This window comes from Phalacrocorax carbo, chromosome 2, assembly GCF_963921805.1.
Source record: "Phalacrocorax carbo chromosome 2, bPhaCar2.1, whole genome shotgun sequence".
NCBI lineage: Eukaryota > Metazoa > Chordata > Aves > Suliformes > Phalacrocoracidae > Phalacrocorax > Phalacrocorax carbo.
This window is the reverse complement of record NC_087514.1, coordinates 18,291,287-18,317,309: the sequence shown is the minus strand read 5'-3', so window position 1 is coordinate 18,317,309 and position 26,023 is coordinate 18,291,287. Positions and strand designations below refer to the sequence as shown.

The following is a 26,023-nucleotide window of genomic DNA, read 5'->3' as shown; positions in this document are numbered from 1 at the left end:
ATCCACCATGAAATGCCAAATAGCTTAGCATATTATTAGCCTGGATAATCTTTGCATGTGTTCATAAAAAAATGAAGCCAATGATTTGGTTCACTTCCCACACTTATTACAGAGGCTCAAGGTCATTTTAAATAATGATTTCAACCAAATGCAAGTCATGCCTAATGCACATAGGACTAGGTCATAAAAAGATTTGGTGCATAAAGGTACAATTACAAAAATATCAGCTTTATGTACTCAGTAGATTTTTGAAAATTAGTCCTCTATGATCCTGACAGCCTCTGTTTAGCTTTAATCTAAGTCCAAAATCATCAGTAATTGACTTTCAGGGTCTGTAGACACTCATATTTTCTAGTTTTGCACATTCCCAGGAAAGCAAGTTTTGGCAGACTGAGCCGTTCATCAGCCAGTTCATGCTGAAGACCAACCAGACCCAGAACATCAGTGTTCCTCAACAAAGATTTCCTGTGGGGCTTGATGTACCAGACATTTTCAGAGAATGATTAAAGCCATCCCAAATGGTTGTCCTTCCAATATAATAGAGCCATGGACTTAATTTTCTTTTTAATTCTGAATCGATAATATATTTTTGCCTACATCTTATCTAAAAGGCTAGACTTCAGAGCAAGTCAGGTCCATAAGTCCTTTCTCTATGCACACCATTCACCCACCATCTCTCAGGAGTATGTCTTAAGTTATGTCAAGATATAGACATGTTACTCTATCCACCTTGTGAAAATATCTATATTAACAGCAATAAGAAGCATTTTTACTTATAAGGTCTGACTTTGGACCCCTGTATCTGTTTCACCTTCATACTATCCATGTTATTTTATTTAATGATTTTCTTCATGGAAATGATCAAATATTACTGGCACAAATTCTCTTAGAATAGAAAAGGCTTTTCTATGGTCTTTGAATTATACTCTTTAAAAGACAAATTCTATATATTGTTCATAAATTCATCAATTCATAAAGCACATCCCTTGAGCCCAGACAGACATCTAAAGCGTTGAAAGTTATTCCTTCCTTCCTCTGACCTACTTAGTGCCAAACATGAGCAAAATGAGAATAATAATTTGTAATATTTCTCTCTTCCGTATTCTGAGACGCCTCACTCCCCCTATAAATGTATATGGTTGAATACAGCTCACAGGAGTTTAACAGAAGAACCTGGATTCTAAACTGATATTAAAAATTGAACCCTTTTAACATTTACAAATCTTTTTTCTACTTCAAAGCTAAAGCATTAGATCAAAATATTACAGGTATAAAGGGGGTTCAGGTTCTCATTCTTTTTTCTTAAAAATAAATAAGAAAATGAAAGAATACATATATATCAAAGTGCATTATATACCACATTTCATGATACACTATCAATTTCAAATTAGTTTCAAAAATACAACTGGCAGAATGGAGGAATCTAATTTCTCTACTAAGCAAATTTTTTACATAGGTGAGACTGGTGGTCAGGAGGCAAAATTCTGCTCTCAAACTGTTTCTGCCACCTGCACATAACTGAAAGCTAATCAACTGGTATTATCTTTCTTACAACTATAAAAATGTTCTGTTTTTCTTGAGCTAAATCCCCAAAAAGTGTAAAGCGTTTATTACATGGTAGAAATATACTGTAATATATCACAGTGACATATCTACAAGCCTTCATTGACTCTAAACTGGAGGAAAAAGCAACATAAGAAAAATGAGAGAAAATTGCAATGCTAAGGTTTTTTTTATGGAGCCTACTCTGTTACATCATATCCTAAAGAAGCGTGGGGTTTGTCATCTTTGAAATAAGGCCTTGTTCATCCAGGAAAGAAAATGGTCCAGTTAGAATCAGTGACAGATATCCACTACCCCTTTTATTATAAGATTTTTTTTTCCTTTATTAAAATGACTTCCTTCCAAGGATAACAGTCTCCTTTTAGTCAATGTTAAAATAGTGGGGAAAAACAACCCAAACAACAAACCACTGGAAGACTGCTAGGTAGATTATAAGTGGCATGAACAGATACATTTATTGCATTATTGATAAAGAAATTCTTTATCTCTCATTACCCATGAAAGAGACCTTCCAAAAAACAGAAACCTTTCTCCTCTTACACACAACAACCTTCCTCACAGACTCATCTCTAGAAAGCAACATTCAAATATCATTTTACAATGAGGAAGAAACTTTTGACTTCCATTGCACACAGTCTACAAGTGTGAACACATTTCCAACACATTGCTAGGGCCAGTTTTCCAATCTGATGCCTCTGAAGTTTGGTGTTCCATGCTCTGATAATTTTGATGAATAATGAAAATACTAAAGTTCTCAAAATGTTTATATTGGTTATTCTTTATAGTCAACAATTTTTGTTTGTTTGTTTTGCTGGTACTCCACTATCCACTTTGCAATAGAAATTTACATAATAAATAAAATCCATATTCTAGTTAAAATAAATATAGTCAAATTGGAAATATAATTAACAGCTTTTTTGTCTTCAGATTATGAAAAGGAATTGAAATGAACTTGATAAAGAGGAGATTTTAGTTTAACTTATAGCACAAATTTTAATTTTATAATTTGGCATTTTTGTGTTGTTTATTAATATCTGGATACTTGGGAGAGGTTTTGTGCTTAATCTTACAACATATGGAAGAAGAATATTGGGGGTTTTTTTCTGAAGTGGCTATCAATTTCTGGTAAGAATTAACACCAAATCAGTAAAATAAAAATTGAGTCTTTTCTTATAGATAAAATCTGAATATGCTTACAGTTGGTATAGTCAGTGGTAATATAACTAAAGTCAGGAGATTCCTGAAAAGAGCAGAGTTCTTCATAACCATAAAAGTTTGAATGATTGCATCTTTGGTGCATTTTAAGGCTGAATTTTTCTAGACACCACATAGCCAACAAGATAAATGATGTAATGTATGTACATTATACATGTATATACAAATTATTTAATCTATGTGGTTTAAAAACTAGTAAAAATGAAAAGAAACAAACATATATTGTGACATCCAGAGTATAGTTAATGCTCTATTTAAATATATATGTGTTAGATATCTCCATACTATGGTATAATTTTACTAATTCAGGAATACAGGCTGGCATTGAGGATGACATTACTTTTAACCTCTATTCACAATAATAACTTGTAGCACTATTTATCAAATGTTAATAAAAACTTGAAAAAGATGTTTATCCTGACTTATTAAATATGTTATTTTTACTAAATATATCATCATTTTTATTAAATATATCATTGAAAGGGCTTTGTCCTAAAAGAGAAATTTATTAAAATTGCTTCTTCTAATTTTGTATCTATTTCTTCTATATGACAAAGCAAGAATAGTAACAACAGCAACTATAACAAATGAAAAATTGCTCTTACCATGACAACTGGGCAGGGCTCTGTTCCATCCAGGTCTTCCATCATCTCCCATGATACATGTTAGTGTAGAATATCCTTGAAGAACATAACCTGCATCGCAGTAATACGTGACAGTTGACCCCAGTTTATAATCCATTCCAAGTCTTGTTCCATTCATTATATTTCCAGGATCAAAGCAAGACTCACGAAGTTTTGCTATAGAGGAAAAAATATGCAAACATAATTCTAAATATAATGCAGAAAAATATAAATATTTTCTGGAGTTTTCTCAATGTCTTCTTTGAGGACCCTGTAGAAACATAAGGTTCCTTTTTTTTTTTTTTTTAAGAACCTTTCCATTCTACATCAGATGTTCGCTCTGCTTCATTCTAAAGACTGTACAAATTGCTATATAATGACCAAAACCATGTGTCCTATATTTTTCCTAGATAATTCTTACAGCGCTTCATTACAAGAACTATTCTTACAGATTTCACTATTACCAATGATGTAGTTACATAGTTAGATGAAGATAGACACATGGATGTTGTTCCAGAAGATTAGACACATTCTAGTTTTAAGATCTGTGGTCTGAAAACTGGTAATTGGAGTAAACCAATATAAGCAGTTTGTTACAAAATAAAAGTATGCAAACAAGAATTTTTTCAAAATTAGTAAATCCCAAATGAATATATCTGGGCGTATGATATATGGATACATTTTCAAATTGCTATTTTTTCCTCACAGTGGACAAAGCATGAAAATATTCTTTAAATTATCTCCTTTTTTGTTATATATATCTCTATTTGTTTCAAAATATTGAAATAAATCCAAACATACGCATATGCTCTTACCTTTGCTTCCCTCTTTCTTCTATAACACGAATACCAGTGTATTTAATATCCCAGACATAACAAACTGCACTAAAATAACTGCTCGGCAATTCTAATTAACACCATTACTATATAGAAGGGGAGAAAAGGTAAACATTTTGGAAAAATTTGAAATATTTTTCCATTAAGGAAAAAGCAGTAAACTTATGAGATGAAGGAATGTAGGAAATGTAGTAGGAAATGCTAGAATCTGGAATGAAGGAGATTATTTCATGCTATGCAGGATGGAGTTTGCAGTAATTGATTTTATCAAGCAGAAAATAGAAATTCAGATTTGTTTATTTACTATTTAAGGGTGTTGTGGAGAATATCAATAGGGAACACTTATTTACTTTCTGCAAAATCAGTGCCAACTTTCTAATACATCAGAAGAGGTGGGTTTTTACCAGGCATCTTTCAGCTGTGGAACTTTCTGATAGAGGTAGGTACAGTTGCCAAAAAACTATATGAGCTTTAAAATCCCTGGAAAGCTATTTAAAAGCATTAAATACAAAGAGAATTTATCTGATTCTGCCAGTACTTAAGCTGAGGTTTCTGAAAACTTACAGATAATACGGAGAAATTATTATATATTTGACATTTATATAATTTAGCCACATTTCAGCTAGAGACAAGCTAATGAACAAAACAGACGGTTGGTTTGATCCCCTAAGGCCATTTTTATGTTGTAGTATTTCTGACAGGACAAGAAGAATTATATTGCAAAACTATAAAAGTATTGTTACGTTTGAAGATGGAAACACAGAATAATTCTTTTGAAATTTCAATTTCACATCTTCCAAAAGAACATGAAGATCTCCTAATGTGGTTGACAGTTTATTAGGATTTGCATATCTAATCTACAGAGCATGCTTCTGATATGAAAAATAGTGCAACAAGAAGTAATAGTTACATCACATAGTTAGTTATTAAGATCAGGTATTTGATATCCACATTGATTCATTTAGGTAGCTGTACTGTGGTGCCTGTGACATCTGTCTCCTATTCTGAATGGTGAGGTTTCAAAATACAGTATGACATTAAAAAAGAAAGGGTAAAACATTTGTAACATTCACATTCAAAACTTTGGGTGGACAATCAAAACTTAAAAGATACAATTTAATAGAAAGTCTGTAAGATATCACATAAATATTAATAATTTTTATGTAAACCAACCACACTGTCACTTGAGTAGTCTGGCAGACCTTAGGGCAAACTGAGAATTCTTTCAAGTTCAAATTTGCAAATATTTTTTTTTAAAAAGGATCATTTAATTTAGGATTGTAACATTTTGACAATGGCAAGAAAACATTATTTTTTTCTTTTTACTGAACTGATATTGATATATTTGTATTGATACGCAACTGAAATTGTGAGATCACCATTCCTGTGTTTATGATAAGAAATCCATGTTTCATAATTCTAGCAGATCTTTGGATAAAGTAGAAATTAGTACTACATAAGAAATTAAAGAGAGAAGAAGCTAAATTAATCTACTGTCTGGTGTATTAATGGGAAACTAAGGAAAGACATGATCTGACACAGCACAAATTTTCTCTGGGGAAAAATTACAGCCCTGTAATTTTCTTTTCCCCAAAGGCACAGTTGTGACAGACTCCTGAAGTTGCTGACTAAACAGTAATAATGTCACTCTAGAAATAGTTTCATAATAACTCTTCTGAACAATAAAGCCTGAAATACTTAGCACCTTCAAACTACTTTGGAAAATCTGAAGTAGCTGCTAAGTGAACTTGTAAAGAAAGTCAGTATACTACACTACAATATATGAAGAAAGTCAAATGTGGCAAAAGGATTCATCAGGACTATCTGAGAAACAGTGAAAAACTGAGGAAGTAAGAAGACTCTATTAGTAAATTTATAAAGATAAAATAGAAGTGCTCCCAGGAGACAGGAGGAGAAGTCCTTCACCATCAATGTCATATTGGTCCAATTGACGAACTCAAGATATTGATGACCCCTGTAGCCCTTCCCCTTTCTTTTCCAAGAATACTACTATCATTAAGCTGAAAACACAGAAAGGCAGTGGCAGGTTTAGCAGAACATCAGAAAAAATGCTGGAGAGAATGTGTTATGGTTTTAGCTGTATTATTATTAGGACTTTTTCCGTAGTAATATTTTTAAATTATTTTCTATAATAATTAGGTATGGACTAAAAATAATTGTTTCATTAGACAGTTAAGATTTGGGTTACAGTAACATTATATTCTTGGTTGTGCATACCTGGTGCAAATTCCTTTTGCCCATAATAAAATTTTGCAACAAGCTTCAAGAAAAACAGCAGTTACTTCTTTGATAACTTTGGCATGTCACTGGATCAGTTAAAGCTTCTGAAATACAGGCTGAACACAGGTAACAATATGTGTTGCTGCAGTCTCAGGTTCAACAAGGAAGTCTCTGTTGGTTAACATATGGTAATGGTGCCAAAACCCACTAGAAAACTAGTATCTCAGTGCATGGAAAACAACGTTGAAAGCCAGGAGAAGCAGGTGCTTTGTCCAGAACTTGATTTACTACTCTATCCCTAAGTCTCAAACAGAACAAAGCCATAATAAGCTTCTTAGAGAGAATATTACAGATGTACTGAACTATAGCAAACATTCCATAATTATTCTCCAGAGCACTTATTAGAACTAATAAGCTGCTTCTTCATTATAAAATAGAAATGAAGGGAGGAAGGAAGGGAAGAACAAAACCCAGTCAGAAACATAATTACAGACCAGACTTGAGACGTAGGTCAGGTGTGAGATTTGTATCTGAAAAATATGGTCTGTCAATGAAGTACAACTTCAGTACTACTGCCACTTCAAATAGGATTAGAGTACATATAGGACACAACTGCAGCTGCTACAATTTGTGTGATAAAGTTAAGTTCGTTGAATCAGAACAATTTAGATTAAAAGAGATGTAGCACAACCCACACACAAAGCAAGGCCAATTCAATTAGGTTGCTCAGGCCTTTGTCCAGTCCAGTTACAATTTCAAAGGATTCAGATGACATGATCTCAGGGCAACCAGTTCCAATGTTTGGCTACCCTCAGAGTGATTTTTTTTTTCTTTAATATCTAATAGACATGTATCTTGTTGCAACTTGTGCCCATTATCTCCCGTCTTATCACTATGTGCCCCTGAGAAGATTCTGGCTCTGTCTTTTCTATGCACCCTCATTAGGTAGTTGAAGCAAACCCAGTTCCCTCAGCCTCTTTTTGTATGTTATATGCTCCAACTTCCTGATCATCTTGGTGACTTTCCATTGGACTGGACTTACTTTTGTTTGTCAAAATCGTCCCAGTACTAGTGAGCCCTTAAATGTACTCCAGGTGTGATCTCAGAAGACCCAGAGGGAAGAATGTTTTGCATGGATCTGCTGATTCCACTCTTGCTTCCAGTCTTTCACTCTTAGACCAGAAGATTGCTGGACTTCTTTACCACAAGGACACACTGCTGGCTCATGGCCAGTTTGTACACAAAGCTCTCCAGATCCTTTTCTGCAGAGCTTTACCCTATCCAGTCAGCCCCAAGCCTTTACTGTTGCATGGGGTTATTCCACTGAAGATGCGGGACTTTGCATTTGCCTTTATCAAAGGCTCCTATCAACCTGATTCTCCTGCCTCATAAGATCCCTTTGAGTAGTGATGCCACCTTCCAGAGTACTGATATTTCCCCCTAAATTGGTGTTTTCCACAAACTTGCCCATCATACAGGTCATCAATAAACAGAATACTGCCCACACCATTAATCACAATTAATACTAGGGAAGAGTCGGAGTTCAGCAATTAAGTCAATTTTCCACCCATGTTATCATCCACTTATCAAGTCTATATCTCATCAAATTGGTCTCTCAGAATACTGGGAGAGAGTGTTTCAAAGGCCTTTCTGAAGTCAGAGTATTCAATATCCACTACTCTCCCCGTGTCCACATAGCCTTTCATCACCTCATAGACAGCGATGTGTTCGTTGGGCATGATACTCCATCATAAAACCACACAGACTATTCCCAAAAAGCTATTTGTCCTTTGTTTTGGAAATAGTTTCCAGGAAGATTTGCTCCATAATCTTTCTAGTTTAAAATGAGCAGCCCTGTACTTCCCCAGGTTGTCTTCTTGCTCTTCTTCAAGGTACTTGTGAAATTGATCTTTTCCATTCACTAGTAACCACACTGACTGCCATGACCTATCAGAGATGATAGAAAGCAGCTTTCCAGTGGCATCAGCCAGCTTCCTCAACTTGGGTGCATCTCATCTATTTCAATAGAGATATGTACAACCAGCTGGCTTAAGTGCTTCCTGATTTTCTTCCTCCACTGTGGATAATGCTGAACTCCCACAAACCCTACTAGCAGGTTCAGGGAGGACTTGGGGCAAAACATACCAGTAAAAAAACTAGGTAAAAAGGTATTAAGTGCCACAACCTTTTCCATTTTCTTTTCATTGGGTTCTCAGCCCCAGTGGTGAGTAACCATTACAGCAGCTCAATTGCCTAGTCAGCTAGGGATAACTTGCATCAAAAAATTGTCATGAACATAGTCAAGGGATCCATTGGACTGCTTGTGCTATGCCACATTATCCTTGCAGCAGCTATGGGAGTGGTAAAAATTCCCTGTGAGTACCAAGGCTATGATTCTTCTGGGTATGATCTATGTTCTCTTGGCCTGTGTCAGGCACCTACAACAATATCATCTGTAGTTTGTTTCCTCAACTAATCTAACCATTCTCTGCTCTTGAAAATGTTAATCCTTCACGGAATGGCAGCTCTTATTCAAAGTAGTTTAGAACTTCTTAGGCGTACACCTTAAAACCATTCTTTACCTTCATTTGCCTTTTCATTCCTACTTATGTAACACACCATTAATAATTCCTCCTTGAAGTTAGTACATTCTCTGCCCAATCACACATTATAAGTAAAAAAAAGGCACTTGGTTGATAAAACGTTCTATTAAGATTTACTCCTCTGTATCACAATTATTCTTTTTGGTTAAATTAAATGCATGTCAGTCTTCTATTGCAGGTATTATGCTTACAGTATTCTGATACTTGCAATCCACTATGTAAGAAACTAACAAAAATTCATTAAGAACCTTTACAACTGCTATTTTGGCAACTAATAATAGTTGTATCACTTTCAAATTTAAGACATAGAATAATTTAGGTTGGAAAGACCTTTAAGATCATCAGGACCAACCATTCACTTAACACTGCCAAGAGTACCGCTAAACCATGTCCCTAAGCACCACATCTGCACATCTTTTAAACACCTCCAGGGATGGGGATGCCACCACTTCCCTGGGCAGCCTGGTACAATGATTGAGAAGCCTTCTGGAGAAGAAATTTTTCCTAATATCCAAACTAAACCTCCCCTGGCACAACCTCAGGCCATTCCTTCTCATCCTATCACTTGTTACCTGGGAGAAGAGACCAACACCCACCTCACTACGACCTCCTTTCAGGTAGTTGTAGGGAGCAAAAAGGTCTCCCCTCAGCCTCCTCTTCTCCAGACTAAACAACCCCAGTTCCCTCAGCCACTCCTCACAGGACTTGTTCTCTAGACCTTTCACCAGCTTTGTTTCCCTTTTCTGGACACTCTCTAGCATCTCAATGTCCTTCTTGTAGTGAGGGGCCCAAAACTGAACACAGTATTTGAGGTGCTGCCTCACAGTAAGTGTTCTTATGATACTCCTAAAATAAGTTAAGCAGTGCAGTGTCACATTTAGCAGATAGTCACAGTAAAAATATAATTCACTTAGCAAGCTCATCCTGTGCTGAAGAGATTTTAAGCTGTCCAAATTTAATAATCCTTGAAAATTTTTAATGGGGATTAAGATATTTCCTTTTGTTTATCTCATTGTTCTAAAGCAGATGTTGAAATGCATACTCTAGATATTCTGAGAAAAGCAGGAAATATGACCGTATCAGGTAAACAGGGAAAATGGGGATCGGGTTGATTCCTTTCTCAAACGTCCCCTCATTTACATGTACACACACAAACACAGAATCTAATGCCTACACCCTGCCATTAGACTTCCAGTCCCTTTACAAATGTGATTAAAATCTCCCTCATTTCTTTGGTGTCGTGACTCCTGGAAGTACAGAAAGAAATAAGAGATCTAAGTGGCACACACAGGCCAGCAGTAATGTTAGAAATAGTATTCTGTTTTGATTCCTGAGTGTAGAGGTTCAATTCTTTATTTAAACCTAGATTAAGAATGAAAAGAGACTGTGTCCCTAATAAGTATACTTCATACTGGGATTAGTGGATGGGAGAAACCTTTTCATTCTAGGAGACAAGACTGTATTCAACAAAATGGCACAAGAAGATTGGGCCCTTTGAAAACCTCGTATACTTTCTTGTTCTTTAGGAGTTCTGTGTCCCTGATCTGCTTTCTATAGCACTTCATCTACATTTATCATTCTTCAATTTAATTGAAAAGGAAGAAGGAATATTTTAAAGTGATATGATACAGTATGTGCATATGGGCTCATCATCAACATGCTTGAGACCTACTTTTAATTTCTTAGGACTAGCTCATACTGTGGAGACAACTTCCTTTACATCTGTAGAATCCAATGACTTTAGGAAAGTAAAAGGAGAGCGGTTTGCCAAAGCAACAAATGCATCAGTCTTTCCCTTGTATACCTATGCATTTACTAGTTGCTTCGAGAATAAATGGAGAAGAAAATAAGTCCAAGGAGGTTAGGATGTATTGCCTTTATACCAGCAACATCCATGTTTTCTCCCTCATTGTCTTTATAGATTATTGGATATTTTCATATTCACTTAATAACAAATATTTTTTTCTTGAGCCACACAGAGGCAATTATGAAAGCTCCAATTGATTACGAATTTTACAAGCCTGTATTTTGTTGTTTACTTTGTTATGACCTCAGACAGATCTGTCTAAGACAGGTAGACAGCTCAACCACGGCATATCATAAAAAGGTCTAGCCAAAATACTTTTTCATTTGCAACATTGGTCTCCTAGATCGTAGAACATTGTTTCATTTACAGTATCTTAAATGAATGTATGCCAACATGCCCTGCTATGTAAAGGAAAAATAAAAATAAATTATATTCTGGAAAAAACACGTATATATGCTGTTAAGTTTTGACACTGCAGCACTATTTCTGAAACATACAAACATCTGTCTGAATTCTTTTTCTTTGGAACCATGCATTTAACATTATCATGTATCAGCTAAATGAAATCATAGTAAAATCTTTATCCTAAATTAGTACCCTTAAAACATTATATTTTATATAGATAGATAATGCACATTATCGTACTCTTAAGCAAAACCAAAACATTATCAGGCAGAAAGCTATGAGAAATTAAGGCAGATTAAAATTTACACTCATGAATTGAACTTTTTTAATAGAAAAGAAAAATAATTTTATTTACCTTTGTACTCTAGGTGGAATCCAGTAAAACTAACAGATCCATCACTCCGAAAAGCCAGATGCATGGTATTTGAACTGCTTTCTATCCTCTCTGGCAGCTTGCTATCTTGAAAGCTCCCTATCAGTGGGCTATTACCATCTGGCCCATCATAGATATAAAGAAAATCATAATTTGGTTCTATACTGAAACTGTAGGACAAAAAAAGAGAAATATTAGACAGAATATGCTTTGCCAAATATTTTCATTCTTATTAGCTTAAATAAAAGTTTGTTATCACTGTTGTTATAAAAGGAAAAAAACCTCCACTGTCAGAACAATAGTTTGTAGAAGTGTTTTATCAGAAAACAACAGAAAGACTATGTTTATTGGTTCTCTGCTTAGAAATAATATTTTGCTGATAGCCAGAAAAAAAATATTTTTTTAAATAGAAAAAAATTAATAACGATATTTCTAAAGCTTTAGAGAAATAAATAACATAGATCTATTGGCAGAACTCTTGGCAGAAATGCTTTATGATATAATGCAGTCAGCTGCAGAGTAGAGCATACACAGGTTCCAGTCAGACTGAACAGTTTCACACAGCGGGGAGATGATCTACCAGTAACCCTAAAAGCAAGAAACATTTTGCCTATAATCAGCTTAAATGAAAAGGTGTAGTATTGAAACCTCATCTCTTTTTTTAACTTAATTTTAGCTAATTTTGAGAAATTAATTAGTTTAGTTGATTATGTAACTACAGTTAATTAACTTAATTAGTTAATTTTGAACTTAATTTTACTTAAAGGCAGAGAGTTAACCAAATTTACTTATAAGATTATCCCTGTACAAAAACGTTTAAGAAAAGGTTGTCAGTAAAAGAATGAAAAGTTTGTCTCTACTTGACACTATCTCCTGATTAAAGTAAATGTAGACACTGAAGACCAGACACAGCTTCTTCAGAGAAAATAATTTTAACTTTTGGATTATTTCAAAAATATTTCCTTACAAAAGAAATACAAAAGTCAAATGTCAACAGCTTCAATTTTTAAATTGCCATAGTTTTGGGTTTTTTTAATTTTAAAGGGTTGGCTTGAGTAAGTCCCACTCAACAGCATATTTAACAGTACTCAGTGGAGTATCCAGGGTTTGGTTTATACAGGAAGGGGTTTCTTCTCACTCTGGAACAGTCTGTGTGTCATAAGTGAGGCAAGACTCAGTAAGTACTTTGACCAAAACTAAGCTTGTCAGCTTCTGTCAAGAATCATAACAATTGTCCAGCTTTAAGAACAACTTGGCAATATTTGGGATCTATAAACTGTTCACATATTATACTGAGTCACTCTGTAAAATATTGTTTTTATTCTAAGATTGAGAACCTCTTACAAGAAGTTCTTATAAATGTACAATATAAAGAACAGAATATTCTTAAATAGTTTGAGCCCAGGATATTTCACCGAACCAAAAAAAAATAAATGCTACTGCACCGTAGAAAGTTGCCTGGCAACTTACAGCATTCTGAAACCAACAACAAAATAGTTAAATTGTTAATTAGGTAAATATAATTAAGTGATTAATTTGCTTGGAAGGATTTCTTCAAAACATGTACTATATCACTGAGCACTGAGAACAGACAACTTTATGACCTACATCATTAAAGAAGCCATCACATTTTCACTGATTAGAACAATAAAACCACTATTATAGAACATCCAGCATAAGAAGGACTGAAATTTGATAGGACATTACAAGTATGATTTTTAACTTTTCTGTGAACTCATCATAGTTGATTTGCATTTTTGCAAATCAATCACAAATGTCAACAGCTGTGTCAATCAAATACAAATGTCAACCAGATAATCACAGTTTGGATGCATATTTTCCACACATAATATGTATATTAATTTACTTTATAGAATACATATAACGCAGGCAGCAAAGTTGCTCTGTGGATTCTACTGAGCTCAATTTAATCTTGAATTGTGATAAAATAAAACGCTAAAACAATTTGATTTAATAACCAGAACAATAGGAAGTATCCTGCTCAAGTGTCCTGAAATGGTACGGACTAATAAAACTAAATTAAATATTACTTTTGAAATTTTGCTTAAATAGCAGATGAGTACAAAATATAAAGCAATAGGCTTCATCATTAAAGACCATTCTCCTGGACCAGGGACAATTCAGTGAGTTACTCTGTGCTGCCTTCTCAGGAAGAGAATCATGGTAAATTGACCACCACCCACATCCACATTAGTCAGTGTAAACTGAGAGTGCTTTTAACTGAACAGAAGAAATGAGCTCCCAAGCTCTGTCTCTATGTGTATTGAATACTCTAATGTATTTGATATGACTGCTAACAAAGATATCAAATGCTAATCACTTTGGTAGTTACATTAAGTATACATATGTTGCCCTGCAAACTTTGAACAACTACCAGTAATAAAGTTACAAACATGACTTCAAAAATTATAAGCAAGTAGCAGTTTACCTGATAAATGCTAATGATATAACGTAATCATTATTAACAGTGATAGTCCAGTCACAATCTCTGCTATGGGGATAAGGATGAGGGAAGTTTGGTGAAAGTATAAAACCTGATGAGCCAGTTAAGTTTCCTCCACAGGGAGCTGTGAATAAAAATAAACTGGAATTGAGGAAAGAAGGTAAGACAAAAAGAAGCAAGTACCAGCAATCTGTTCACTGACATTTAATGTCCTCCAAAAGTTAAACAAGAAACAAGTGAAATATTTACAAAGCTTTAATAGAAACAAAATATATATTCACATATCTCCTTAGACAAATACTAATACTACTAAGTGAAGCACTTGTTTTTGAACACTGTGTCCTTTTATTTGCCTGCATAACATTATGTCAAGGTTTTTCTGAAAATACTGTGAATTCAAAAAATGCTCTGGCTGCAGACATAAAAAAATTTGACTGAGTAAGCTTTCCACTTTCTACTTCTTCTAAAAGCCTTCTAAAAGAATCCTCTTACGTTATGAAATATGATCTACTTGCACTCATAAAGCAACTAACTGCATTTTCATTGGACAGTACTGATTAGTAATTTAGATCAAGACTGATATAATATTAAAGAAATTCAACAAAAACGTTCTAGTAATTGAAGTTTTCAGACTCAGAGGTAAATAAAATATCTTCCAAGCAGATGCAGAACAGAACAAATACATTTTTCTGTGCAATCTCGGGGTTCCTAAACGTTGTGTGTTTGTGGTCCAGAATACATAAATACTTCATAAAAGAATGAAACTATAATTAACCTCATGAACTTCTGTACTTCAGCATCTTTAACAGAGATTTCATATATAAAAAAAGAGAACAAACAAGGTTTCTGAAGTTCTTTTTTGTAAGAACTTGTAAAATTTTATTCAAAAATATTATAGATAAGATTTATAAAGTCATATAATTTTACAGAAAAGTAAAAGGGAGAAGAGTGGATCACTCAGGTTTTCTGCAGCAGAGATTCTGTGAAATCAAAGGTTGCTTAAATCACTTATCGAATCAGAATAATTAGGGTTGGAAAAGACCTTTAAGATCATCAGGACCAACCATTCACTTAACGCTGCCAAGAGTACCACTAAACCATGTCCCTAAGCACCACATCTGCACATCTTTTAAACACCTCCAGGGATGGGGATGCCACCACTTCCCTGGGCAGCCTGGTACAATGATTGAGAAGCCTTCTGGAGAAGAAATTTTTCCTAATATCCAAACTAAACCTCCCCTGGCACAACCTCAGGCCATTCCTTCTCATCCTATCACTTGTTACCTGGGAGAAGAGACCAACACCCACCTCACTACGACCTCCTTTCAGGTAGTTGTAGGGAGCAACAAGGTCTCCCCTCAGCCTCCTCTTCTCCAGACTAAACAACCCCAGTTCCCTCAGCCACTCCTCACAGGACTTGTTCTCTAGACCTTTCACCAGCTTTGTTTCCCTTTTCTGGACACTCTCTAGCATCTCAATGTCCTTCTTGTAGTGAGGGGCCCAAAACTGAACACAGTATTTGAAATTCAGCCTCACCAATGCTGAGTACAAGGGGACAATCAATTAGTCCTGCTGGCCACACTATTCCTTATACAAGCCAGGATGCTGTTGGCCTTCTTGGCTACCTGGGCACACTGCTGGCTCATGTATAGCCAGCTGTCAACCAACATCCCCTGGTCCTTTTCCACCAGGCAGCTTTCCAGCCACTCTTCCCCAAGCCTATAGCATTGCATGGGGTTGTTGCGTCCCAGGTGCAGGACCCAGCACTGATCCTGTTGAACCTCATAGAGTTGACCTCTGTCCATCAATCCAGCCTGTCCAGGTCCCTCTGTAGAGCCTTCCTACCCTCCAGCAGATCAACACTCCCACCCAGTTTGATGTCATCTGCAAACTTACTGAGGGTGCACTCAACCCCCTCATCCAGATCATTGGTAAAGATATTAAACAAGACTGGCCCCAACACTGAGCCCTGGGAAACACCACTTCTGACTGGCTGCCAACTGGATTTAACTCTGTTCACCGCAGCTGTTTGGACTCAGCCATCCAGTCAATTTTTTACCAAACAAAGAGTACACCTGTCTAAGCCATGAGCAGCCAGTTTCTCCAGGAGAATGCTGTGGGAAACGGTGTTAAGGGCTGCACTGAAGTCCAGGTAAACAACATCCACAGCCTTTTCCTCATCCACTAAGTGGGTCATATCGTCACAGAAGGGAGTCAGGTTAGTCAAGATGGACCTGCCTTTCGTAAATCCATGCTGACAGGGCCTGATCTCTTGGTTGTCTTGTACTTGCCATATGATGGCACACAGGATGATCTGTGCAGATCAAGATTATATGTACAGATATAAATCATCTGAGTGGGAAATATACACAGTGTTTTCTAATGTCAGGAGAAATAAATCACTAGTCTTTTAAGAATTCAAGTAATGCAAGTAGATTAATGTATCCATAGTTACAATACATATGAGTATTATCTTTCTACATTTTACATGTTTTTCTTATATTAAAAGGGAGCAATGGATGGCTAAAGTACCTCAAAAAGCAAAATAAAATTAGAATCTTCCATTATATTTTGGTAAAATACATGGTAATGAATTCCAAAATCACCAATTTTCTCTAAAGGCAGTTAGAAACTGAAACATCACCTTGTGCTAGAAACACATTAATATTATAAAGCGATGAAACTAGCAAATTAATATAATAACTTTTACAGACCTAGCACTTTTTTGTTTGTTTGTTTCTCTTAACAATCGCCAAATTCAGATTTTATCATGATAGCATTTTCTCAGAGATTTTCAGTTGCTAAAGAAAGTTCCATTAGCTACAAGGGAACAGGCTGGAGAAGTTTCATTTAGTACAAAATATTTACTTAATTTTACAAAAGGTTAATAATGACAATTTCTCTGTCTTCACAAGACTAAAATTGGTATTGTTTCTAATAAGGAACATCTTATATTTAATGTTCTTTTGTTAAAATTCTGAAACAAAATAAAATGAAATTATTATAAAAATTTATGCTTCTTTTAACTGTAAAAGAGGTCATTGTAACCTTCTATCTTGCTGAACTAAAAGTTTTAGCTAAAGTCTTGAACTGTGAGGCTATGTGGAATGTAAAGGGTGCCCATGACCCAGAACCAGTGTTCTTCAGTATAACTTTGTACATTCACGCTCTTGAAGTACTTTAATGGTTCAGGCTACACTACCTGCGTATCTCAAGAACAAAAATGTAAGAGTACCAAAGAGGACATGAACTGTAACCCCTAAACTGTATCAGTCTGATGATATTTTCTGAGACACCCTGAACTTATATATGATGATACAAAGATGATAACGCAAAACGTTACGTCCTTGTTCCAGACTACTTTCTGCCAGTGTAGGCATTCATGATACTTTCCTGTTGTGGTCTTGATTTAGTTTAGTTATCTGTTAAGTTCATTGACAGAATATTTGCAAATTAGTAGCTCCTTTCTTATCTAATTATTCTTTCATTTACACACATTAACTGTTACTCTTTCTGTCTACAGTGACACTGGTTCTTTCATGTAATCCTTCCAAAGGTCTAGCTGATAATCAAAGACTCTCCAGTGAATAAATGGAAAGTACACAAAGTTGGACAGTCAAAATGTATTTTATTTCAAGCTATACCATTAACAGCAATAAAACCTCCCATTAATCTTCAACTTTCTGAAAGATCTCCCTGGTAGAATTTTCTTCAGATACAGAAGTTTTAGATTATTTTATTTTTTAATTCATTAGATAGTAAATTGAGAAAGTCAACGTCATGTAATGAAAAATATTATTAGATGATGTTGCGTTTTCCAGTTTACTGTCTTCTCTGAAGATGGTTAAAGGCTTTCCCTGTGTGCTTGAATTAAATTCTTGTGTGTTTCAGAAGTCATCATTTTCTAAATTTAATGTGTGCAATGTTATTATTAAGTGTCATAACTGTTTTCAGCTGAGGGCAGACCAGCTCTGAAAACAAAGTTTAAAGGACACCTATCTTTTATGATATTAGAAATAAGACCTAAGACTAAACAAATGTAATAGCCTATCTAGAAAAAAAAGGCAAATGTCAACACACTATGAAAAATGTATTTTAATGTAGTACACAGTGAAAACTAGATGTAGGTTATGTCAACCTGTCTTTATAAATGCCTGTGTAGCAAAGTGATAATCGCAGACTGTGCCAGACAGTCTGTATGGTGATCTTAGCATTCATTGTTTCTATGGGAAGAAGTACAGGTTGGGTTGTTTTTTATCTAAAACCTATTTAATTTTTCTGGAAGGTAACAAAGTACTGTTCGAAAAATTTCTGACATTTATTTATTTATTTATTTATTTATTTATTCACTGAAATACCTATTAACAAAAGAAACAGAATGTATGGTTTCATTAGTTGTTTTTTAAAACAAGAGATATTAAATATAGAATCATAGAATCATAGAATCGCAGACTGGATTGTGTTGGAAGGGACCTCTGAAGGTCATCTAGTCCAACCTCCCTGCAATGAGCAGGAACATCTTCAACTAGATCAGGTTTCCCAGAGCCCTGTTCAACCTGAATGTTTCCAGGGATGGGACATCTACAACCTCTCTGGGAAACCTGTTCAAGTGCTTCACCATTCTTAGCATAAAAAAAACTTTCTTCCTTATATCTAGTTTGAAGATATATTTAAATAATCATAATTAAATATTAAATAACTGCTGAATTTTCCCTTTGCATCAGTGTCATATAGATCCCATTTTGAGGAAAGCACCACTGGAATTCACTGTTTACAAAGAACTTTTCCATAGATATAAAAACAGAAACCAAAACCTTGCTTCAAACAAAACCAAACCAAACCACACTGCAATTAAAAAAAAAATTCAGAGTTTGACCTATGAATTTCTGAAGAAATTCTGAAGCATCTGGGAGACAGTCTTTACTTCATCTAAATGTATAGTAAACTTGAATCCTAAAATGACATTTGCATGTCAGTATTTTTAATGCTTTGCCTGAGTAAAGTAAACAAATACAATAATTTAAGATTCTGGTCCAGAAAGATTAGATTCTTAAATTCATTGGATTGGAAAACACCTAGCTATTTTGGGCACCACAGGCATAAGCCAAAGGGCTGTCTTTTGGCAGAGACCTATTGCCAAATGTATAGTTTGTCAGAATATCTTCAGTGTAGAATAATCTCTAATTATCATTACTCATTCAAATAGTTGTATCAATATTTAGCTGTTTGTAATTTTCCATTTATATTACCTTTGAAATTAAGATGTTCTTAAAACTGTGTTATAGGCAAGACTGAAGGAATCTAAACAACCAAGGCAGTCCCACAGGTAAGAACAATTAACAAATACTTTCACCTAGTGTTGAGCATTAATAATTAGGAGGCTCAAGAAGACACTTTGGAGTGTAAAGAAATAATAAGGTAAATGTAGAACATGCTACAGAATACACCTCCGGAATTATCTTGTTTATCCATCAAAATTGAGTTTATTTTTTCTAAGTCTTTGATAAACCATGATGGTGTTGAAGTTATGTGTAGACTAAGCCTTGTACAGTTCTGATGTACAAGCATGGAAAAAAAGTAAGTGAATATATAACAAGTTTGGAAAAATATTTATGAACTTTAGAGTGTACTGAACTATAACAGACAATTTTGAACTCTTTGGGATCCAAGCCAAGGTTTGCACACCCTACTTCAATCTTCTAGCAGCTAATATTCACCAAAAATGTATCTTTATAGGAAATCAATATAAAATAACTTCATGCCTGATATTTGGCCAATAAATCTTCATGATAAGCTTTTTAGCTACTGTATGTGGGGAATTTCAGGTCAGCAGCTGCTGTCCTCTGAGACAAAATCCTCTATCATTCTACATCATGATATCATATTCAACTGCATTAAAGAAATGGAAATAAGCATAATTTTATTACTTTCCAAACTAGCCAGATGGGTAACCCCATGATTATTTATCACTCTACATCAGGTTTTAGAAGTGGTGGTTTACATGTTTTCTAGATTGTTAACAATAATGATTAGGATAGCCTCAGAAAAGATTACTGGAAGGCTACTATCTGCTAGATAATTTTGTAATTTCTTATTACTTTTCATCATGATATATTTAACTGAGTTAAGTGCTTTCAAAATCTATTTAATACAAGCTGCGTTAATCAGAATAGCATTAGAAACTGAGGAATATTTCCAGAAATAAGTGGTACATTATATTTTTTACTAATGAAAATATTGTTCTTTTTAAAATAATGAAGACTGATAGAGAATTTAGGCTACCATCTTCTCATTCTTTCCTGTTGCATCCTACTTTAGCCCTTGCATAATTTTACCTGATCTATAAATTTACTAGGTCACCTGACTGATATTTTGTACATATGGGCACATGAACTTTAACCAAATCTTCCACACTCATCACCATTTTTCAAGTTTTAAGGCAAAGCTAGTAGTGTCATTGACATTGACTTTCTTCCTTTCTCTGTCATAGGTCATCAGATTATAAATGATATGGACTTGAGAGGGAAAGAATGAGAACTGTTATACTGACAACTACAGAGGACAAGTTTTGGTAATGTCTGTTGGAGCTTTATACAGAATAATTTATCAAATGTCCAGTACTTGTATGCATTTGTTCTTCAGAGAAAGTTCCTAGAGCAGTGTGATTCATTACACCAGAATTTCAAAATTTAGGAATGCATTATTTGATTTTTTTTCTGCATACCTATACAAACTGGTGGGTTGGGCTGCCAGAAGTACCGATTTTCTACTTGAATGCAAGTTATTCTCTCATCTCCTTGCAGTTCATAACCAGGGTCACACTGAAAAATGACAGTGTCTCCAGGTTCTCTTCCATCCCCATTTCTAGTTCCATTCATGGGCACACCAGGATCACGGCAGGCAGTAGCTACAGAACCTAGCAGAGAAGGGAAAAAATAAAATGAAACTTTGAAAAAGTCAGCTTTTTAATCAATTTTTGTCCCATTTTATTTTTCTAATCAGGAAGCTCTGTAAATCCAAAATTTTCCTACTCACTTCAAAAATTTGGAGAAATCATCCAACAACCTACTGGTTTTGTACTAGTATTATGTTTTGCCACCTGCTTTAATTATTTAAAGTGTCTAATTTTTCTTTTTTTTTTTTTTTTTTTTGGAAAACATTCTGTGGAGCATTGCAATATGTAAAAAGGAAAGTGGCAGATTTCCTAGTACCCTGGGCACTTAGCACTTCTAACTTAGAGGGATTTTTGATATGAATCATGGAAAGAATGGATTAAGAACCTCAGGTTGTCCCATAAGCTATGCTTGTACACATATTCAGTTCTCCACAATTCCATAGTATGGTGTAACATTTAGTAGTGAATTTGGAAGTGCTTTTCTTTGATCACTCATATCTATACCCTTGCACATGAGGTGTCTGTCATGATAGGCTTTTAAAATAATATTAAAGAAATTACCTACACAAAAAATACACAGGGACATTGTCTGAGAGACTATACAGCTACAGATAATGCATAAGTACAGATTATTACTAGGACCACACTCATAACCACAATGACTACAAGAGAAGTATGAGATTTATAGGTATTTTCCATAGATTTAACATACTATGATCAACATATTATTTAATATATTATTCACCAAAATATGTAAGCCTATGTGAAAAGTAAGCACATCAATGCTTATTTAAGTAAATATTATTTCCTACTTACATTATAGAACTGCAGTGCTTTATATGTAGTACAGATAAATAACAAATATCAGAGTTGCCTGTGGAACTGGTCCCACTCAGCTCAGCAATCTGTGTAACATAAATGCAAATTGGCTGTACTAAGATGTAATTCAGACTCCCTCTTCCTGGGGAGCTAATACCAACACACAGCAATGTATTGATCTGAAATGCAAGTCGTTTATATATTTACTTTTTTTGAAGAAGAAATCTTGGTCTAGATAGGTTATTTCCCTAAAAAAACCACAAGTACCTTGCTTTCCAATACATACTTAATAAAAAATAAAAGAATTCGCTCTATAAAGTTATGGAGCTTTCCAAGGGGTTGTTCTTCCACATAAGATGTCCTGAGAACTGGGGGAAAAAAACACAATAAACCCCCACAAAAATCAGCTATGACCAGAAGGTTGGGAAATTTTTCCTCCTTATTCCTCAAAGATTAAATACTTCTTTAAAATATTAACTACTGCATAATAAATGAAATATAATGATTTTTAAAATATATAATCATGTAACTTTTTAAAATTTCTGCTTTAGACAATGATCAGGGCTCCTTTAAATAAGCTGCTGGTTTTTAATTTAGAAAAAATATTACTAAAATGTGGAATTACTAAATTTCACTGCACTATACTAGCAGATCTTGCAAATGTTGTATGCAGGAGAGTAAGATACTGGAGCTAGATCACACAGGAGTGAAATTTCATCAGCTATGAAAAGGTTGATAACAATGCAGATCAGAAGAAAAAATAAATCCTTACAGTAAACTTAGACTTAAGCAAGTAGTAAAACCAGTCTTATATTAATCTGTATTAGTCCCTGCTGAGAACACAGAACAAACTACATCTTCTGTGTAGTGTTGGCCAATCAGATCATGCCATATTAGAGACAAACTGTGTTCTGCCCACTTAAATATTATCTGCTTCAAATCCTGCCATAGAGTAACACTCCTGTGTTTTATTAAAAACATACTGAAATAAATTCTAGAAGAAAGAGGGCTGATAGTCACACAGAATTTGCAATCAGTCTTGAAGTGCTCAAGAGAGAAAGTTGTTGCTACAAAATTTGTTATTAGCTATACATCATATTGTTCTTACTAGATTGTATCATTCTGCAAAAGAATTGTATATGGCTGGAAAAGAAGCTAAAGGGCCACACAGCTCTATTTGGAATTCCTGTTACAAGCTGTTTGGTTTTTTTAATCACTTAGTAATAATTATACAAATTATAATACAAATTATATGATATGAGATATATATGCCAAACTGATAATCTTTTCCTTATTTGCCATGTAGAGTAGCCTTCTTGCATACCGGCATGTCTGTTCAACCTACTTGCTCCTTTTTTCCAGAATTTTTTTCCCAGAGGATTTGTGTTATCTCCAACCTAGGAGATATTCGAAGCCCTAAGCAGCCCTATCTGTTTGACTGTTCTGTGACCAGGGAGTTGGACTAGAGGTCTCCAGAGGTCCTTTCCAACCTAAACTATTCTATAACTCTTTTATCAACTTTGCAGATTCATATTAAATATGAATTAACTTTGCAAATTCATATTATTTTTATATAAAAATAAAAAGACTGCTTTAAGACTAATTTTGCATTATAGTGCTGGAATGCAAAAGGCAGATTCAAATGGAATTTCTTAACCACAGTTTTCTGTGATGTCTGCTCTACTCTTTATTTGTTTCATGTGCCTGACTCTAGCCCATCATTACTACTGTTAAAACCTGTGTTTGATTTCAGAGATCTCTATTATAATTGTCTGGATGGGGTGTGTTCTGTACTGCATTCTCAGTTCTGTTTGCGTCTTTATTCTGTTTATTTTTTAATATTTCTTTTCATTATCTACCTTTGGCCCATTTTTTTTCTGTCTCTTTCTGAAGTATCTATACCTTTTTATTTACGCAGTAAAGTATATTCAGCCCAGGTAATTTGATATGTGACTGTAATGTCCTAAGATGACAGCTTCATTTTCATGCAGGAAAGATACTTTGAAACATGGCATTAAAACTGTGACAAGGCAATAATAGACTCCACTGATGCTGGGATCAATATAATAAATGTCTTGGGATTTCTTGCTGTTAAAAGTGATTTCTAAATTTAGTTTTCTAATGCATGCCAAGTCTAATATCAGTAAAGAGTCTGAATCCCAACCCTGGGGCAAAATTACTTCTTCATTTTGATTAATTTGTGCATGTCTTCTGGAGAGAAAAGAAAGGGCAATTCTATCTGTTCATTTGAGAATTAAGGAAAAATCCACAAACTTTTAAAATATATTTTCCCTTTTTTTGTTCTTTTTTTTTTCCCCAGAGCACAGAGTCAGAGCATAAGTTCTAATTCTTCCAAATTTCAAGCTCTTCATAACACACAGTTTGTAAAAAAAATTATTAGCTTATTTAAATGAACATGTTCTTCTAAACTCCTATCACTTTAGATAAAGGCTTTCTACAAATGTTGGTGTTTCAAACTTCCATCATCCTGAACCTATCCTGACAGACTGCACCTTCAAAATTCAATCTGTCCCAGACTCCATGTAATACCTTTACCTATATGGACACTGCAGTCTCCCTGCATCTCTAATACTGTCTGAGAATCAGGTCAGCCTGGTATTTGCTATCTCAAATCGAACCTTCCATACAACTTTTCCTGAAGAAGAAAGAATAAAATAGCCACAGTGTTTTTATTCAGTCTTCTACCAACTGGAGCACTGCTGAGATAGATACACTCTTTTTTTTTTTTGTCTATTTTTAATTTCTGTTTCTGCTGTAGATCTAACAGAGATTTAGGAGCATAGCCATTATCATTCTTAAGTAAATTCTAACCATAGACTCAGTTTGTTGATTTTGCATGGCTTCATAGATTCTAAGTTTGTCAGTTATTTTTTGAAGATTAATATGGGAAAATATTAAGAATAAATCACAGAATCAGAATTTCATTTGGGACAATGCACCTCTCCACAAAAAGTTTAACCTTTTCCACAGTCAAGGTTTTCTAGGTTGTCTAGGCAAGTTCTCTCTTTACCTAACTCTTAGCTACATCATCTTAGGCTCTTAACTTTGGGTTTCATTCCTCTCAGATTCTGCAACAGTAAGTCATTTAGGAGGTGTAAGATAGGTCAGGTTTATTTTGCATGGGAAAAAACCCAAACAAAACAAAAACCCCAAAACAAAAAACTCCAAACCACAGCAATTAGTAAACTGGTGTAGATCACAGTTCAAATCTCTTCTGTTTAATTTGAAGCAGAAGATAGAATGCATATTGATGTTACTTCTCAGAACTTTCTGACTAGTTCAAGAGTCAATAGCTCAGAGAATGCAACACATATGCCTAGATTCAGGTCCTGTTTCAAATAACCATAAGTATTCTAAATGAAATAAAGACTTGGAAAGAAAATAGCTAGATCTTCAGTTTAAGTTTCCATTGCACATCTTCCAAGAAGATCAGACAACAGATGAAAATCTTGAATGAATTTCTGGAAGAAAAGAAGTCCCATGTTGAATGTCTAGAGCCGGGGCAGCAGATTGGCTTGCTTCTCTTGTTGCTGTATGAACTGTGAGAGGTGGTGGAGCAATAGGTGCTGTGGGTTGACAGTAGTAGCTTTCAAGGTCACACACTCTACACATTCTCAGAGCAGCAGCAGCAACCGCCTTGACAGTCCAAGGCTCTGGCATAGCCAGCAGGTTATTTTGCTGTCCAAAGCTATAGGAATAGTACTTGCTTCCAGATAGCGAGGCCCATCTCCACCATATTTCTATAACTCTCAGTGAACCTCTCTGAGTCTTATTTCCCTCTTACACTAAGCATTTACCAAATGCATCCTAGCACCAAGCCTGGCACCACACACCAGAACAGGAAACCGATAACTAAAGAAGGGTTATACATTGGAACAGGAAGGATAACACTCCCTCCCTGTAGCCATCCATGGGGATTTACCTGGCTGCCTCTGAACTCACAGGGACTGCAACTTGGCCACAGCACAAAAAGGGGTGTACAACACAAAGTTTGAAGGTCCTGACACCCCAGCTGTCCTCTGTACTTGTGTATTTGCCTTCGCAAACACGTAATTGTCAAACAGGTTGTGCGCATGCTATTGTCAAAAAAAGGGTTAAGTCAAGTAGATTGTTCTCTCCTGACAAACAAGTTCACCAAGCAAGTTAGAGGTTTCTTGT

At 34.9% G+C, this 26,023-nt stretch overlaps 1 protein-coding gene across 1 annotated transcript in view; it reads right to left on the bottom strand.

Moving 5' to 3' along the window:
- The window catches only part of CSMD3 (CUB and Sushi multiple domains 3), a 669,880-nt gene that overhangs the window by 204,939 nt on the left and 438,918 nt on the right, over window positions 1–26,023 (bottom strand). The window contains exons 30-33 of the mRNA XM_064441769.1: window positions 20,855–21,046; window positions 14,116–14,254; window positions 11,649–11,836; window positions 3,384–3,578 (exon numbers count right to left, since the gene is read on the bottom strand). Coding sequence (XP_064297839.1) covers window positions 3,384–3,578; window positions 11,649–11,836; window positions 14,116–14,254; window positions 20,855–21,046 — 714 coding nt within the window. The remainder of the gene's footprint in view (window positions 1–3,383; window positions 3,579–11,648; window positions 11,837–14,115; window positions 14,255–20,854; window positions 21,047–26,023) is intronic.